Raw genomic sequence first — 18,681 nt, forward strand, 5'->3', positions numbered from 1 at the left:
TGTTTTAAAAAAATTTTTTTTCAATGTTTTTTATTTATTTTTGGGACAGAGAGAGACAGAGCATGAACGGGGGAGGGGCAGAGAGAGAGGGAGACACAGAATCGGAAACAGGCTCCAGGCTCCGAGCCATCAGCCCAGAGCCTGACGCGGGGCTCGAACTCACGGACCGCAAGATCGTGACCTGGCTGAAGTCGGACGCTTAACCGACTGCGCCACCCAGGCGCCCCTCATTGTCCTTTTGTTAAACAATGAGGGAACTAGGAGGCTGGAATATTAATCTCAAATTTCCCCAGTCTCCCCATATTTTTACTAATCCTTGCTGAGATGGAGTAATTGGGACGCTGGAGAAATTTTCTGGCTAGAGGAATTCTAAGCCCAGGGCAGTAATATCAAAAATACAAACACAGAGAGATGCAAAGAGTTGTCTTTACTACCCAAGAAGCAGGCTGTAACAAATGAAAGGGACAGTTTGAGTCAGGTTTCCTGTTTGATGTGTAGTTTCATTACTGTGATGGTCACACAGTTGGGTTCTCATCCTCCTCCCCCTCAGGTCAGGTGGCAGCAGCGGGAAGTGGTCCAGTCTATAGTGCTGCACTGGCATTGGCATGTGGTTTCTCCCTGGATATCCCAGGAACCACAGCCATAGCCACAAGCACAGCTGGTGACAACCATTCCTATATGGACACATGAGACACAGATGTCAGAACCCTTGGATTTTGAGAGGAGGGAGGTGTACACCTACCATTTTTCATATCTGTGCAGCCCAGGGGTAGATATAAGTTTTGTGGGACTGCAAACTAATTTGATTTTGAGAGCCCTCTTTAAGGAAAAAAATTAAAAAATCACTAAAACAAACTTAGGTATATGGCCATGGAAGAGGCCTGTGAAAATGAGGGGCCTGGGCATTTCTTTCCTTAGATTCATGATATATTTACCTCTGTGCTGGCCCTACTCACCAGACAAGGGAATAGATTGGGAAAGGGAGATGAAGGACAGGGGGAATGGTAGGTAACAGATCATAACAGGACAAGGAGGGGAGGGAGCGCTGATATGTGAGCTCATGAAAGGGAGGTGGGAAGGGGAGAGACATAAACCCAAGAGCCCTCAGTAGCATCATTAAGGGAAATAAGAATGGGTAAGAGATCACTGGGAACCAGAGGTTACAACTCACCTCCAGGTTAATACAATCATGAGGCAAGGAAAGGTATAGGTGCTGGGGGATGGATGGGGTGGGCACAGGGCATCTTACTCACCATTCCTTCTCATGAAGTTACTTACCTGCAGGGCAGGAAGACAGTCTGCCTGAGTTAAAGATACTGGTACATGAAATCTTCTTTGCTGGGGCAGGATTTATTTATTTTTTTAATTTTTTTTAATGTTTATTTATTTTTGAGACAGAGAGAGACAGAGCATGAACGGGAGAGGGTCAGAGAGAGGGAGAAACAGAATCTGAAACAGGCTCCAGGCTCTGAGTGGTCAGCACACAGCCTGACGCGGGGCTCGAACTCATGGACCCCGAGATCATGACCTGAGCCTCAGTCGGACGCTTAACCGACTGAGCCACCCAGGCGCCCCTACTGGGGTAGGATTTAATTCTGAACAGGAGAGAAGAAGGGGTACTGCCCATGATAGCTGTCTCCGATAGTCCCCTTCCAAATCTCCTTTTACCTCAGAAGTGTCACTGTGTCCATAATCATGCTACTCACTAGGTTTTAAAGTTCAGTTTTCTCATTTATAAAATGAAAGTAATAGTTGTACTTATTTCATAAAGTGAAAATTGAGGTTATCTATGTAAATTTTTGCACTATACCTCGTTTGTAATGAGTGTCCATAAATTATAATTATATTCTTCCTCATTACCATCATCATCAAGCTCATTATCATCAGAGAAACCTCAAATTTTAGCTAGCAGTCCAAAATGATATGGGAGTAGAAAAAGCCATGGGCAGGAAGATTAAGCTTGAGTGGGCTTAATAGAAGCTAGGATCTAGGGATGGGACCAAGAAGAAGTTAGGTTTAGGAATAGGTGGCATGATCAGGGGTTCTCTCCCACTCTCTGCCCTCAGTCAGTTACCTAAGCCAGTGAGAGCTTCCTTTATTTTTGTATCCATGATGGAGTCCAAGGAACACTGAGCATACCTTGGGATCATCAGCTGGAGAAGGAGGATGAGAATGAGAAGGAAGTAAGACGTAAGCTTCATCCTGTAGAACAGCAATGTCCTGGGGCTGGGAGGAAAGATAGAAAGCTGAGATCTCTGAGCTCCAGTATGGTCGAGAAGGAAGGGAACACGTGAACAGTCTCAAGAGAGAACAGATAGGAGAAAATCAGTGCCAGTATGGAAGACTCTGGATCTCTCCAAGCTGTTTGAAGAACCAGGGAGGGTGGCTGCAGAGCAAATTAACTCACAGATGAGTTCAGAAGAGGTCTACAAAGACTGGCCAGGAAAGGATGTTTTATACCTTATGGTAACTGACTTAGGCACCCCTCAACACATAAGAAAGCACAGACAAACAAACACACTCCCCAGTACACTTTCAAAGAACTGCTTGCTTGAGTGTGACACACAACTGTGATAAACATCAGTGCATCCATGATAAGCAACAGCTGCCTTTGTTCTGGTTCTCTGCCAAGGGGAGTCCTGTTTACTTGTTTTTGTCCTTCCTTCCTTCCTTCCTTCCTTCCTGTGAAAGCAACTTTCTGCTATTGTACTAAATTGGGTGGCACTTCTGCCCTGAAAACCTAATCTTGTTTACCTAATCTTGGATGTTTTCATCCTGAGATTTCCTATTCCTATACCTTTGTCCTATACTGAGGGCCTTTGCCCTGTTTACCTAATCTTGTTTACCTAATCTTGGACGCATTCATCCTGTGGCTTTCTATTTCTTTATGCCTTGTTAACCCATTGGTGCAAGCTCAGGGAATTCCTAAGCTTATTCCCCACAGGAAGGGAGGTCGGGGTAAAACCATTCTCTTTGGGAGGCTTTGCCTTTCTGTTTTAGAAGCAAATTTTCCCCTAGAAACTCAAGCAGATTTCCCCTTGTATTTCATTGTTCAGTTCTGGGTCATATGACCTCCTTTTACATCATTAGTGGCTGAGAAATTAAGTAGATCTCTACAATCCCTTATTTTAGACCATTGGACCTATATATGATACAGTCTCCACAGTGGAGCACATGGTCACCAGGATTGAATCCCATGATTCAAAAGCTAGATGAGGTAGCAGAGAATGGCTGTTGGATGACCACTATTGGAGGCTGTCAGGTGGGAAAGCCTGGATCTACTTCTGCTGTGACCAGCCTCACTGTCCCTTTTCCTAAAGATGCCCCCTGAGGAACAGCTACTTCTACATATCTCTCTCAGGAAACTTTGAGGATGGGGCTAATGGTGCCAGCAAAAAGGCAAGGATGCTTCCTTAATTCACTGATAAGAGTTGAGGAAATAAAGGAATAATACAGAACACAAAAGAGCAAAGGCTTGGATTTGGTATAAAAGTTGGGTAGATTAGTTCATTTGTTAATTCAACAACTATAGAGCTTCTCTATACTAATTCTAGTTCTGGTGACTCAGCAGTGGGCAATGCAGGCAAGGTTTTTGCCCTCTTGAGACTACACTCTAAGGTGTAAGATAACTATACAATATGTCAGATATTGAAAAATTCCCTGAAGGAAAGAAATGAAGGCAAGGCAGTTGGATGTGCTTCTGTGTTGTATATAATGCAATGTGTTCAGGGAAGACACCTCAGAAAAGATGACTTATAAGCAATGAGCTGCAGACGTGTGGGGTAAGCCATAGAAAAAGCTGGGACAAATGTTTTGGGCTAAGGGCCAGCAAGTATAAAGAGCCTAAGGCAGGGGGGTGGGTGGTTGGTGTGTTGAAGGAATACAACAAAAGCAGTGTGTCTGAAGAGAGCAAAGTGAGTAAAGGCAAGAGAAGTGAGAAAAGTGGTCAAAAACACAACTGGCGCCAGGCTGGTTATAGAGCACTTATCAACCAACATAAGGGCTCTGGGTTTATTGCAAATTTGATGAGAAATTACTGGAGCATTTTGCTTAGGGATGATATGACTTATTTATATAAGATCACTTATATTTTATAAATCTTACTAAGGCCACTGCTGTGGAAGAAAATAGGTAAGCAAGGAAACCAAATAGCAAGCTCTTGTAGAGTTCCAGATCTCAGATGGCAGTAAAGGAAGGAGTGAGAGCTGGGTAGACTTTGGTTATATATAGCAGGTGGAGCCTCTTAAGGTTTACTGATGCACTGGGTGTGGGGCAAAGGAGGAATAGAGTAGTGAAAGGTCAAGGTTATATTCTGAATGACTTGTTGAAGAGTGATGCCATTTACTAAAATGGGGACCCCTGGAGAAAGCATGGATAATGGCAAGAACATTAAATCATATTTGATCATGGTCAATTTAATATGCCTATTAGACATCCAGGTGGAGCGGTGGCATGGGAGTTGGGTATATACTTCTGGGGTCTGGGGGAAAGGTGAGAGTTGAAGATATAAATTTGAGACTTATCAATCCACAGATGAAAATAATAGCATAGACAATTTAAGAAGAGAAGTGAAAACTTTTTTAAAGGAGCCAGGTAAAGAAAGTGATAGACTGGGAAGTAGATGACCAGAAGAACATGGATTAAAGATGAGTTGAACTGCATTGACTACTGGGTTTGTTAAGAATGGCAAGGAAAGAAAAGAGAACAGGATCACAAGAGAATGTGATTGGTTTACAGTGAGCCTGGGCAACAGAGACAGTGACCGTGCCCTTTGGGCAACACTTGTAGTTAGTGGCAAGCCTAGCATATTTGACACCTGGAGGGGATCACTCTAACACTCCTCTTCTCTACATAACAAAATTATTTCTAGTAACAACTATGTAATGATCAGTAATAATCATTATTTCTTGATTCATTCTTTGGTTTTAAAACCAACAAAAACTATGAAAAAGACCAAATGTCAATTTTAAAGCTACTGTTTATATTCAGCATAGTATTTTTGTGCACTATCAGACAAAAAATATTATACCACTCAGTTTGTATTCACTTTTTAAATTAAAAAAAATTTTAATGTTTATTATTTTTGAGAGAGAGAGAGAGAGAGAGAGAGAGAGAGAGGGAAAGGGAATGAGCAGGGAAGGGGCAGAAAGAGCCTTAATGCATGCCCTCAAACTCACAAATCATGAGATCAGGACCTGTTGGACACTCAGCTGACTAAGCCACCCAGGTGCCCTGAATTTAAAATTTTAAATGCAATTAAACCCCATATAATCATATAGAGTGACCAAATAGATGTAATTTAAATCTGCTAATTTTTCTTTTTTTTTTTTTTTAATTTTTTTTAACGTGTATTTATTTTTGAGACAGAGAGAGACAGAGCATGAACGGGGGAGGGTCAGAGAGAGGGAGACACAGAATCTGAAACAGGCTCCAGGCTCTGAGCTGTCAGCACATAGCCCGACGGGGGGCTCAAACTCACGGACCGCGAGATCATGACCTGAGCCTCAGTCGGACGCTTAACCGACTGAGCCACCCAGGCGTCCCATAAATCTGCTAATTTTTCTTTACAATCACTGGGCTATCATTGCTTACTTAAATTATACTGTTTAACTGCAGGAATACAGAGCAAGATAGGAGTTTTAAATACAAAGGCAAATTTGAATGTTTCTGAAGTGTTATGAACTTATTTTAAAAATTGAAATGAAGACATATAACAAACCCCTAGGTTAGTAGAAGGAAGATCAAAGATGAGAATAGAAATAAATGAAATAGAGACAAAAAAAATTTTAAAAAATGATTGATGAAATTAAGAGCTAATTTTTTGAAAAAATAAACAATATTGATAAGCTTGACACATCAGAGAGAGAGAGAGAGAGAGAGAGAGAAGACCTAAATAAATATAATTAGAAATGAAAGAGGAGAATAAATTAATAAGAAGTAAATAATAGAGCTTCTCTTTTTATTAAGTTTTTCTCATTCTTTAACATTTTCTGTTTTTAGTGATTTATAATAAACTTACTTGGACATGTTTACAGTTTATAAATTGCATTTGAATGTATGTTTAACTTTTAAAAACTCACGGTGCATCTGAATAAAATAGTAGGAGACCAGAAAAACCAATAACCACAGGAAGTCTGCAGGTCTCTCAAACACAAGTTTCTAGCTCTATTTTTGGCTAGAGTTGGTTCTCTGATGAGGCATGGAAGTGTTGCTATTTCATCTTATGGATTCATATACTTTAGACAGTACATGAAAAACCATTCAGGTTGATTTTAGATGTAAAAACTGAAATGTGGATAAAAATCGAGAGGCTGACTCTGGAAAACAGTATGGAGGTTCCTCAAAAAGTTAGAAATAGAACTACCCTATGATCCAGCAATTGCATTACTAGATATTCACCCCAAGAATACAAATACACTAATTCAGAGGGATATATGCACCCCAATATTTATAGCAGCATTATCCACAATAGCCAAATTACAGAGTCCACCCAAGCATCCATAGACAGATGAATAGATAAAGAATATATATTATCCAGCCATAAAAAAAAATGAAATCTTGCCATTTGCAACAACATGGATGGAGCTGGGGAGCATAATACTAAGTGAAATAAATCAATCAGAGAAAGACAAATACCATATGATTTCACTTATATGTGGAATTTAAGAAACAAAACAAATGAGCATAGGGAAAAATGAGAGGCAAAACAAGAAACAGACTCTTAACTATAGAGAACAAACTGATGGTCACCAGAAGCGAGGTTGTTGGGGGGATGGGTTAAATAGGTGATAGAGATTAAAGAGTGCATTGGTTGTGATGAGCACCGGATATTGTATGTGTTGAATCACTAAATTGTACACTTGAAACTAATATTTGACTGTATGTTAAGTAACTGGAGTTTAAATAAAAATTTTAAAAAATTGAGAGGCTGACCCACCCTGAATAGAGATTAGTGATGGGTTTGCTTGGAGATAGGGCAATACATCCCTCAAAAATTATCTTCGGAATCTGCTCACATGTTACATAGGTACCTGATTAGACTGTAGAGTTCTGCACCATCAAGCAGAGAAAAAAACTGGTTCTATAAAACTTGATGATTTAATTCTTTCAATTAGCTGTGAAAGCATAAAGTCTCTTCACTAATCAAGGTTCTAATCAGGTTCAAGTCAGTAATAAGAAAAAAAATTTGCATTCCAGTGTCCAAAAAGAGTATCCCAGAGTGGCTTACTGAATTTATTTGTCCAAAGGACCAATAATTGGGCCATCCAGGTCCTTTGGATGCTGGAAATGTCTAATAGACAATAGCATGTTGTTGGCATTTGTTGTTAAGTTATTTGCGGTAATGCTAGGCTAACTGTTGGGTATGGACAACAGCAGAGGTGAGAAATACGAGGTGGAGATGACTGCAGAAAGGGACACTGGGGAGGAGATAATAAAAGAAGAGGATCTGGAGGAGAGAATAGAGAAGAGGTAATGAAAAGAAAGAAGGTAAGCATGGTGGAAATTAGAGGAGGCACAGACCTGGAAGTAGACAGAGTTTTGGTGAAGTTGTTTAAAGGTGACATAGGTCAAGGTCAAGTCTGCATTATTAGATTCACCCTGGGATCACCTGTCATGGAGGCTATCCTAGTTTGCTCTCTTCTCCACTTGTTATTTTATTTCTCTGTCTCTGCATGCTAGCTAAAGAGAAGCAATAGAAGATTCCAGCGTTTTGATTCAGGAAGGGGGTGGGTCCAGGGGGAGACTGACAGGAGCCCCTGTAAAAGAAAAGAGACCTGTAGAAACTGCCAACCACCCAAGAGGAGGCAGTAAAAGGTAGAGGGCTATTGAAAAGTCTTTTGGTGGGGTGCCTGGGTGGCTCAGTTGGTTAAGCATCTGACTCTTGGTTTCTGCTCAGGTCATGATCTCCTAGTTGGTGAGTTCAAGCCTTGCATCAGCGACTCTGTGCTGACAGTGTGGAGCCTGCTTGGGATTCTCTCTCTGTCTCTTCCCTGCTCTCTCTCTCTCTCTCTCTCTCTCTCAAAATAAATAAATAAATAAAATTTAAAATTTTTTTTAAAAAAGAAAGATCTCTTGGTAGTATCACTCCTGCTATAATTCTAAGAGTACATGCTCAGCCATTTGACTCTCCAATCAATGCTTTTGTGAAAGAACCTCAGATTGTCTGTCGGTGAAATGGCGCGTAGGGTGAGGCAAGATCCACCATAACTCCTGAAGTTTAGGAACCATGTACCCTTTAATTTTTTAAAGTTGTAAGAGGGTCGCTGAGCTGATCCAGGACAAACTGAGAAGCCTGAGCATGTCTCTCTCTATATACATGTGTATGTAGATAGACAGATAAAATCTTATTAAAAATAGATTTACATATATTTTAATGACATGATTATGGTTGTGCTGCATGGTAATTGGTGATACATGGTAAGCAGCTGACAGACATGACATACACAATAAATATGGCTTTCCAGAGCCTTACCAGGTTTCTGGTTTTTGCATTCTATTCATTTGGCCACCTATAATAAATGTTTATATTGAGAGCATTTCCTGATACCAGGCTCTGTCTAATTCCTATCATAATCTCTAAATTAAGTCTAACTGGTAAATCATCTTCCTGTACCCAGGAATTGAACATGGGATTGGGAAACATCTGGTTATTTACTGATCCACTCTACTTTTGAGATTTCTGGAATTTGAACTCGTCACTGGGAGAAGGAAAGAAAATTTATAAAGGGGACAAAGAGGCTCCTGAAAGTATTGAGACTCCAACACACTGACTTTGAAGTTCAAACTCCTTAGAGTCTTGTGTTTAGAATGAGATTTCAGGACTTAAGCAATCCTTTAGCTTTGAGAAAAAAGCCATGTTTTCTGGCTTATTCTTAGTGGTGAGACAAGCTTAATGACACAAATGTTAAAGTGTGAGGCTCTCACTGTGGATACATCATAAGTTCATAGTCTAAATAATTAAATATCATTAGGTGTCTCTTCCCTTCCAAGTTGTTTCTCTTCCCTAACATTTGATGCCTTACTAGATTTTAAGTTGCTTGGGAGCAAGAATCATTACTTAATGCTTCTCTATATCTTCGGTGCCCAAACAGTAACTGGCACATGGCAGATGTCAATGGTTGTTTGTTGGCTGGTTGAATAAATGAATGGATGAATGTTGGCCTACAAATTTATTCTACCTTTTTATGTGGTTCTATTTCACTTCAAGTTGAGGACCAAACTAGAGTCTCTTGGGCTATTGAAATATAACATGCTGTTGAAATATGTCGTGAGGGTTCAGGATCTTTTGTTAATTTTTTTTTGTTTTTTTTTGTTTTGTTTTTTTTTTATTTTTATTTTTTATTTTTTAATATATGAAATTTACTGTCAAATTGGTTTCCATACAACACCCAGTGCTCATCCCAAAAGGTGCCCTCCTCAATACCCATCACCCACCCTGCCCTCCCTCCCACCCCCCATCAACCCTCAGTTTGTTCTCAGTTTTTAACAGTCTCTTATGCTTTGGCTCTCTCCCACTCTAACCTCTTTTTTTTTTTTTTCTTCCTTCCCCTCCCCCATGGGTTTCTGTTATGTTTCTCAGGATCCACATAAGAGTGAAACCATATGGTATCTGTCTTTCTCTGTATGGCTTATTTCACTTAGCATCACACTCTCCAGTTCCATCCATGTTGCTACAAAAGGCCATATTTCATTTTTTCTCATTGCCACGTAGTATTCCATTGTGTATATAAACCACAATTTCTTTATCCATTCATCAGTTGATGGACATTTAGGCTCTTTCCATAATTTGGCTATTGTTGAGAGTGCCGCTATAAACATTGGGGTACAGGTGCCCCTATGCATCAGTACTCCTGTATCCCTTGGATAAATTCCTAGCAGTGCTATTGCTGGGTCATAGGGTAGGTCTATTTTTAATTTTCTGAGGAACCTCCACACTGCTTTCCAGAGCGGCTGCACCAATTTGCATTCCCACCAACAGTGCAAGAGGGTTCCTGTTTCTCCACATCCTCTCTAGCATCTATAGTCTCCTGATTTCTTCATTTTGGCCACTCTGACTGGCGTGAGGTGGTATCTGAGTGTGGTTTTGATTTGTATTTCCCTGATGAGGAGCGACGTTGAACATCTTTTCATGTGCCTGTTGGCCATCCGGATGTCTTCTTTAGAGAAGTGTCTATTCATGTTTTCTGCCCATTTCTTCACTGGGTTATTTGTTTTTCGGGTGTGGAGTTTGATGAGCTCTTTATAGATTTTGGATACTAGCCCTTTGTCCGATGTGTCATTTGCAAATATCTTTTCCCATTCCGTTGGCTGCCTTTTAGTTTTGTTGGTTGTTTCCTTTGCTGTGCAGAAGCTTTTTATCTTCATAAGGTCCCAGTAATTCACTTTTGCTTTTAATTCCCTTGCCTTTGGGGATGTGCCGAGTAAGAGATTGCTACGGCTGAGGTCAGAGAGGTCTTTTCCTGCTTTCTCCTCTAAGGTTTTGATGGTTTCCTGTCTCACATTCAGGTCCTTTATCCATTTTGAGTTTATTTTTGTGAATGGTGTGAGAAAGTGGTCTAGTTTCAACCTTCTGCATGTTGCTGTCCAGTTCTCCCAGCACCATTTGTTAAAGAGACTGTCTTTTTTCCATTGGATGTTCTTTCCTGCTTTGTCAAAGATGAGTTGGCCATACGTTTGTGGGTCTAGTTCTGGGGTTTCTATTCTATTCCATTGGTCTATGTGTCTGTTTTTATGCCAATACCATGCTGTCTTGATGATGACAGCTTTGTAGTAGAGGCTAAAGTCTGGGATTGTGATGCCTCCTGCTTTGGTCTTCTTCTTCAAAATTACTTTGGCTATTCGGGGCCTTTTGTGGTTCCATATGAATTTTAGGATTGCTTGTTCTAGTTTCGAGAAGAATGCTGGTGCAATTTTGATTGGGATTGCATTGAATGTGTAGATAGCTTTGGGTAGTATTGACATTTTGACAATATTTATTCTTCCAATCCATGAGCAGGGAATGTCTTTCCATTTCTTTATATCTTCTTCAATTACCTGCATAAGCTTTCTATAGTTTTCAGCATACAGATCTTTTACATCTTTGGTTAGATTTATTCCTAGGTATTTTATGCTTCTTGGTGCAATTGTGAATGGGATCAGTTTCTTCATTTGTCTTTCTGTTGCTTCATTGTTAGTGTATAAGAATGCAACTGATTTCTGCACATTGATTTTGTATCCTGCAACTTTGCTGAATTCATGTATCAGTTCTAGCAGACTTTTGGTGGAGTCTATCGGATTTTCCATGTATAATATCATGTCATCTGCAAAAAGCGAAAGCTTGACTTCGTCTTTGCCAATTTTGATGCCTTTGATTTCCTTTTGTTGTCTGATTGCTGATGCTAGAACTTCCAGCACTATATTAAACAACAGCGGTGACAGTGGGCTCCCTGTCGTGTTCCTGATCTCAGGGAAAAAGCTCTCAGTTTTTCCCCGTTGAGGATGATGTTAGCTGTGGGCTTTTCATAAATGGCCTTTATGATCTTTAAGTATGTTCCTTCTATCCCGACTTTCTCAAGGGTTTTTATTAAGAAAGGGTGCTGGATTTTGTCAAAGGCCTTTTCTGCATCGATTGACAGGATCATATGGTTCTTCTCTTTTTTTTTGTTAATGTGATGTATCACGTTGATGGATTTGCGAATGTTGAACCAGCCCTGCATCCCAGGAATGAATCCCACTTGATCATGGTGAATAATTCTTTTTATATGCTGTTGAATTCGATTTGCTAGTATCTTATTAAGAATTTTTGCATCCATATTCATCAGGGATATTGGCCTGTAGTTCTCTTTTTTTACTGGGTCTCTGTCTGGTTTAGGAATCAAAGTAATACTGGCTTCATAGAATGAGTCTGGAAGTTTTCCTTCCCTTTCTATTTCTTGGAATAGCTTGAGAAGGATAGGTATTATCTCTGCTTTAAATGTCTGGTAGAACTCCCCTGGGAAGCCATCTGGTCCTGGACTCTTATTTGTTGGGAGATTTTTGATAACCGATTCAATTTCTTCGCTGGTTATGGGTCTGTTCAAGCTTTCTATTTCCTCCTGATTGAGTTTTGGAAGAGTGTGGGTGTTTAGAAATTTGTCCATTTCTTCCAGGTTGTCCAATTTGCTGGCATATAATTTTTCATAGTATTCCCTGATAATTGTTTGTATCTCTGAGGGATTGGTTGTAATCATTCCATTTTCATTCATGATTTTATCTATTTGGGTCATCTCCCTTTTCTTTTTGAGAAGCCTGGCTAGAGGTTTGTCAATTTTGTTTATTTTTTCAAAAAACCAACTCTTGGTTTCGTTGATCTGCTCTACAGTTTTTTTAGATTCTATATTGTTTATTTCTGCTCTGATCTTTATTATTTCTCTTCTTCTGCTGGGTTTAGGCTGCCTTTGCTGTTCTGCTTCTATTTCCTTTAGGTGTGCTGTTAGATTTTGTATTTGGGATTTTTCTTGTTTCTTGAGATAGGCCTGGATTGCAATGTATTTTCCTCTCAGGACTGCCTTCGCTGCATCCCAAAGCGTTTGGATTGTTGTATTTTCATTTTCGTTTGTTTCCATGTATATTTTAATTTCTTCTCTAATTGCCTGGTTGACCCACTCATTCGTTAGTAGGGTGTTCTTTAACCTCCATGCTTTTGGAGGTTTTCCAGACTTTTTCCTGTGGTTGATTTCAAGCTTCATAGCATTGTGGTCTGAAAGTATGCATGGTATAATTTCAATTCTTGTAAACTTATGAAGGGCTGTTTTGTGACCCAGTATATGATCTATCTTGGAGAATGTTCCATGTGCACTCGAGAAGAAAGTATATTCTGTTGCTTTGGGATGCAGAGTTCTAAATATATCTGTCAAGTCCATCTGATCCAATGTATCATTCAGGGCCCTTGTTTCTTTATTGACTGTGTGTCTAGATGATCTATCCATTTCTGTAAGTGGGGTGTTAAAGTCCCCTGCAATGACCACATTCTTATCAATAAGGTTGCTTATGTTTATGAGTAATTGTTTTATATATCTGGGGGCTCGGGTATTTGGCGCATAGACATTTATAATAGTTAGCTCTTCCTGGTGGATAGACCCTGTGATTATTATATAATGCCCTTCTTCATCTCTTGTTACAGCCTTTAATTTAAAGTCTAGTTTGTCTGATATAAGTATGGCTACTCCAGCTTTCTTTTGGCTTCCAGGAGCATGATAAATAGTTCTCCATCCCCTCACTCTCAATCTAAAGGTGTCCTCAGATCTAAAATGAGTCTCTTGTAGACAGCAAATAGATGAGTCTTGTTTTTTTATCCATTCTGATACCCTATGTCTTTTAGTTGGCGCATTTAATCCATTTACATTCAGTGTTATTATAGAAAGATATGGGTTTAGAGTCATTGTGATGTCTGTATGTTTTATGCTTGTAGTGATGTCTCTGGTACTTTGTCTCACAGGATCCCCCTTAGGATCTCTTGTAGGGCTGGTTTCGTGGTGACAAATTCCTTCAGTTTTTGTTTGTTTGGGAAGACCTTTATCTCTCCTTCTATTCTAAATGACAGACTTGCTGGATAAAGGATTCTCGGCTGCATATTTTTTCTGTTTAGCACACTGTAGATATCGTGCCAAGCCTTTCTGGCCTGCCAAGTTTCAAAGGAGAGATCAGTCACGAGTCTTATAGGTCTCCCTTTATAAGTGAGGGCACGTTTATCCCTTGCTGCTTTCAGAATTTTCTCTTTATCCTTGTATTTTGCCAGTTTCACTATGATATGTCGTGCAGAAGATCGATTCAAGTTACGTCTGAAGGGAGTTCTCTGTGCCTCTTGGATTTCAATGCCTTTTTCCTTCCCCAGTTCAGGGAAGTTCTCAGCTATAATTTGTTCAAGTACCCCTTCAGCACCTTTCCCTCTCTCTTCCTCCTCTGGGATACCAATTATGCGTATATTATTTTTTTTTAGTGTATCACTTAGTTCTCTAATTTTCCCCTCATACTCCTGGATTTTTTTATCTCTCTTTCTTTCAGCTTCCTCTTTCTCCATAACTTTATCTTCTAGTTCACCTATTCTCTCCTCTGCCTCTTCAAGCCGAGCCATCGTGGATTCCATTTTGTTTTTCATTTCGTTTAAAGCGTTTTTCAACTCCTCGTGACTGTTCCTTAGTCCCTCGATCTTTGTGGCAAGAGATTCTCTGCTGTCCTGTATACTGTTTTCAAGCCCAGCGATTAATTTTATGACTATTATTCTAAATTCACTTTCTGTTATATTATTTAAATCCTTTTTGATCAGTTCATTAGCTGTTGTTATTTCCTGGAGATTCTTCTGAGGGGAATTCTTCCGTTTGGTCATTTTGGAGAGTCCCTTGCGTGGTGAGGACCTGCAGTGCACTTCCCCTGTGCTGTGGTGTATAACTGGAGTTAGTGGGCGGGGCCGCAGTCCGACCGGATGTCTGCCCCCAGCCCACTGCTGGGGCCACAGTCAGACTGGTGTGTGCCTTCTCTTCCCCTCTCCTAGGGGCGGGATTCACTGTGGAGTGGCGTGTCCCGTCTGGGCTACTTGCACACTGCCAGGCTTGTGTTGCTGGGGATCTGGCGTATTAGCTGGGGTGGGTAGGCAAGGTGCACGGGGGGGTGGAGGGGCAGGCTTAGCTCGCTTCTCCTTAGGTGATCCACTCCAGGAGGAGCCCTGTGGCAGCGGGAGGGAGTCAGATCCGCTGCCGGAGGTTTGGCTCCGCAGAAGCACAGAGTTGGGTGTTTGCGCGGAGCGAGCAAGTTCCCTGGCAGGAACTGGTTCCCTTTGGGATTTTGGCTGGGGGATGGGCGGGGGAGATGGCGCTGGCGCCTTTGTTCCCCGCCAAGCTGAGCTCTGCCGTCCGGGGGCTCAGCAGCTCTCCCTCCCTTTGTCCTCCAGCCTTCCCGCTTTCCGAGCAGAGCTGTTAACTTCTGACCTCCCAGACGCTAAGTCGCGCTTGCTGTCGGAACACAGTCTGTCCAGCCCCTCCGCTTTTGCCAGCCAGACTCGGGGGCTCCGCTTGGCCGGCGAGCCGCCCCTCCGCCCCGGCTCCCTCCCGCCAGTCCGTGGAGTGCGCACCGCCTCGCCGCCCTTCCTACCCTCTTCCGTGGGCCTCTAGTCTGCGCTTGACTCCGGAGACTCCCTTCTGCTAATCCTCTGGCGGTTTTCTGGGTTCTTTAGGCAGGTGTAGGTGGAATCTAAGTGATCGGCAGGACGCGTTGTGAGCCCCGCGTCCTCCTACGCCGCCATCTTCCGGAACCTCTCCCTGGAGTTATCTTTTGTTAATTTTTTAAGGATAACCACTGAGTTTTGGTGGAAAAGGGTCAACCCTGGCATATCCCAAATGCAGTAATGGGTTGCCCAATCTCCCTGGTTCTTATACCCCATGTTCTCCTCATTTAGTTCTACACTGACATCCAGCCAATATTGATTTTCTAAACCTCTCTGATCCATCTCTGTTCATTAAATTAATTCTAACTTTTTTTTCTTCACCTCTGTGTACCTTCTCTTGAGCACATATCTTTTTTTCCCTTTCTTCTCTCTCTGCCTCTCCCCTTTCTTTCCTTTTCTCCCCTCCCCTCTCCTCCCCTCCCCTTCCCTTCCCCACCAGACCTGGTCTCTTGACTCATGAGACATAATTGTTTTATCACTTTTAAGTGCTCACATTTGTAGTAAACTACTTACCTATAGGGAAAAGAGACTGATATAATGATAATTAAGGGGAACACATTCCGTTAAGACTCCTTCTTCTCCATTTTTTTTTCTTGATATTCCTAGAGAGAGACAAGCAATAGACTGGGTTGGTGAGAGAATACAGATGGCTGGTAAAAATGGGAAAAATGTTTAACATTACTGACAATGATATACAAATTGATATAATTATGAATGTCAGTATTTACCTCTCAGACTCAGAAGGGTTAAGGAAAAGGGAGAAACAGGGATTTCTTATATTTCTCTGCTGAGAACAGAATATTAACTTTTTTATAGGAGGTCATTTAGCAAAATATCTCAAAATTTTAAAATATATATTTCTTTTGACATAGCAATTCTACTTTATGGACTTAACCTTAAAGAAATAAATAGAGGCACCTGGGTGGCTCAGTTGGTTAAGGGTCCGACTTCGGCTCAAGTCATGAACTCGCGGTTTGTGAGTTTGAGCCCCACATCAGGCTCTGTGCTGACAGCTCAGAGCCTGGAATCTGCTTCGGATTCTGTGTCTCCCTCTCTCTCTGCCCCTTCCCTGCTCATGCTCTGTCTTTGTCTCTCAAAAATAAATAAATGTTAAAAAAAAAAGAAATAATCAGAGATGTGCACAAAGATTTATATGAAAAAGTTCACTACATGATTATTTATAGTAGTAAAAATATATATAATACATAAATAAATTATGGCCCATTAAATATGATATATTAGGCACATTATGAGGAAATGCTTAGGACATACTGTTGGGTTATAAAAATCAGGGAACAAAACAGTATGTATTTTTTGACCTGATGTAAAGATGTATACAAAAATGTTAGGCATACATGCACTTATATTAATAGTCATTCTCCTGGGATGGAGGGATTAAGAGTGATTTTATTTCTTTACTTGTAGTTATTGATACATTCTGCTTTTTCCATGATTGTACTGTTTTACTATTTAAAATCACTTTATTTTTTATGATTTTATTATTATTCTTTTAATGTTTTATTCTCACATTAGATAACATACAGTGTAGTCTTGGTTTCAGGAGTAGAATCCAGTGATTCACAACTTACATAAAACACCCAGTGCTCATCCCAGCAAGTGCCCTCCTCAATTCCCATCACCCATTTTCCCCACCTCCATCAACCCTCAGTTCTCTGTATTTAAGAGTCTCTTATGGTTTGCCTCATTTTAAAAGTTGTCTGTGGCAGATGGAGGTGAAAAAAGCAGCAATTCCTACATACATGTCTCTTTGACTTCGCTGTGCCTCCTAGCAAGAGATGGTTTATTTCCCCACCTCCTAACTCTGATCTGGACTTGTGACTTGCTTTGACCAATGGATGCACCAGAAATAATGTACAACTTCTGAGGTTAGGCCATAAGAAGCCTGTGGCTTCCACTTTGTTCCCTTGAAGTGCTGCCCCCAAACCACCATGTAAGGAAACCAGTCTAGCCTACTAGAAGATAAGAAACCTCACCGAGGAGAACCAAGGTCCCCCAGTCAATAGCCAGGACCAACTGCCAGACATCAGTGAAGAAGTCAGAGACTCTCTCCAGCTGAATGCAGCAAAATAGGTGGGCCCAGGTGAGTCTAGCAGAAAAACCTCAGCCCACAGAAGCATGAGAAATAATAAATTGTTCCTTCAAGCACTGAGTTTTGGGGTGAATTGCTACTCAGAAATAGATGTGAAACAGCATTATAACCTTTAATTTTAAAAAATGAAGTCATAGGCTGGCTATGGTTGTCAATCTAGCTTTCAAGGATCTTAAAAATATTGCCTCAGAAATGTAAATAGAAGCATTATGGCTGTCACAGTATAGTTTATGTTTTGGAAGAAAGACTGATGAGAAGAGACTGTGGTGGTTTGCAATGGGTCAGGAAATAGGTAGTGAGTATGGCTTTTTATATGTGTGGCTTTTCCTCATTGAAAGAGCACAATGTCTCTAGAGTATCTGTAGATGGCTCCAAATGGACCCCTAGCTGGATGTCAGCAAATCCTTGGATCCTCCTTCCTGTGAGTGCTGCAGAAGGGAGTGCTTGACCAAATTCCCACGTGTCTTTCAGAACTTTCTTACCCAGTGGAACCTCCAGGGGTAGAGGAGAAGGACAGTGCCATAATATTTTTGAAGATATTGTCAAAACCTTTATTTCTTATCCAGAGAAATAAGGATTTTAAACAGAAATGGTACAAAAATCTGTTGACCATTTTTTCTGATGTCTATATGAGAAAGTTTCCATGATATCTTCCCAATATTTCAGCCCCTAGTCATCCACATATCATTATAGGAATGAAAACTTGAAGATAAGTCTCATGAGTCTGTCTCAGATGTCAGCCTGAGTTCAGCAGTAGAGTGTTAGAGCTACCAGGGCCCTTGGAGATGATCTAATTCTATGGCATCAAAGAACAACACAGTCTAAGACTAAGACAACTATTGTGGCTTAATTCAGGTCACCAATGAGTGACTTTGCGGCACAGAGCTGGGAGCAAACCTAGGTCTCTCTGCTCCCGTGCTTTGTACTCTGTGTGATGTTGGACTACTTCTTCAAGCCTAAATGAAATCAGAGATGTGGGATGAGACACTGTCTTTGTTAATTTTAGGTACATTTCACATTTCAGCGGGATTATTGGTTGTAAAACAGGGAAGTCCAGAAAGTTATACAGCCAAAATGTTTTATGCAATAATAAAATTAAACCATAAAAAATAGCAAAGTGATTCCTTTCTCTGGATGCAAGGATGCTCGCGACCACCAAGAATGAATGCTGTTTGGATTCAGTGGCACAGGTTGTATTCTCTTCAGCAAAACTGCTTCCAAAGCCAGATGTCTGGTGATGGCTGCTGACTCTCTCCTCTTCCTCCTGGGTAATGGATATTTATTATAATACTAAGCAGGAGCATGTGGGGATTGGTGAAAAGAAACCTGACAACATCTAATTTCAATATTCGATATTTTGCAGTTTGTCTCCCCCAAGCATAACCCTCATGAA

At 40.8% G+C, this 18,681-nt stretch overlaps 1 protein-coding gene and 1 long non-coding RNA gene across 2 annotated transcripts in view; both read right to left on the reverse strand.

The window, feature by feature from the left end:
* Nucleotides 1–233: 233 nt before the first annotated feature.
* On the reverse strand, nt 234–5,829 carry RETNLB (resistin like beta). The gene is made up of 3 exons (XM_049629168.1): nt 2,072–5,829; nt 1,279–1,338; nt 234–674 (listed from the first exon to the last, which is right to left on the reverse strand). The coding sequence occupies exons 1-3, from the start codon at nt 2,199–2,201 to the stop codon at nt 547–549; spliced, it is 318 nt and encodes a 105-aa protein (XP_049485125.1). The 5' UTR covers nt 2,202–5,829; the 3' UTR covers nt 234–546.
* Nucleotides 5,830–15,597: 9,768 nt separating this feature from the next.
* Nucleotides 15,598–18,681, reverse strand: part of LOC125920931 (uncharacterized) — a 30,146-nt gene continuing 27,062 nt past the window's right edge. The window contains exon 4 of the long non-coding RNA XR_007457257.1: nt 15,598–18,552. This is a non-coding gene — a long non-coding RNA (uncharacterized LOC125920931). The remainder of the gene's footprint in view (nt 18,553–18,681) is intronic.

This window comes from Panthera uncia, chromosome C2, assembly GCF_023721935.1.
Source record: "Panthera uncia isolate 11264 chromosome C2, Puncia_PCG_1.0, whole genome shotgun sequence".
Classification (NCBI taxonomy): Eukaryota; Metazoa; Chordata; class Mammalia; order Carnivora; family Felidae; genus Panthera; species Panthera uncia.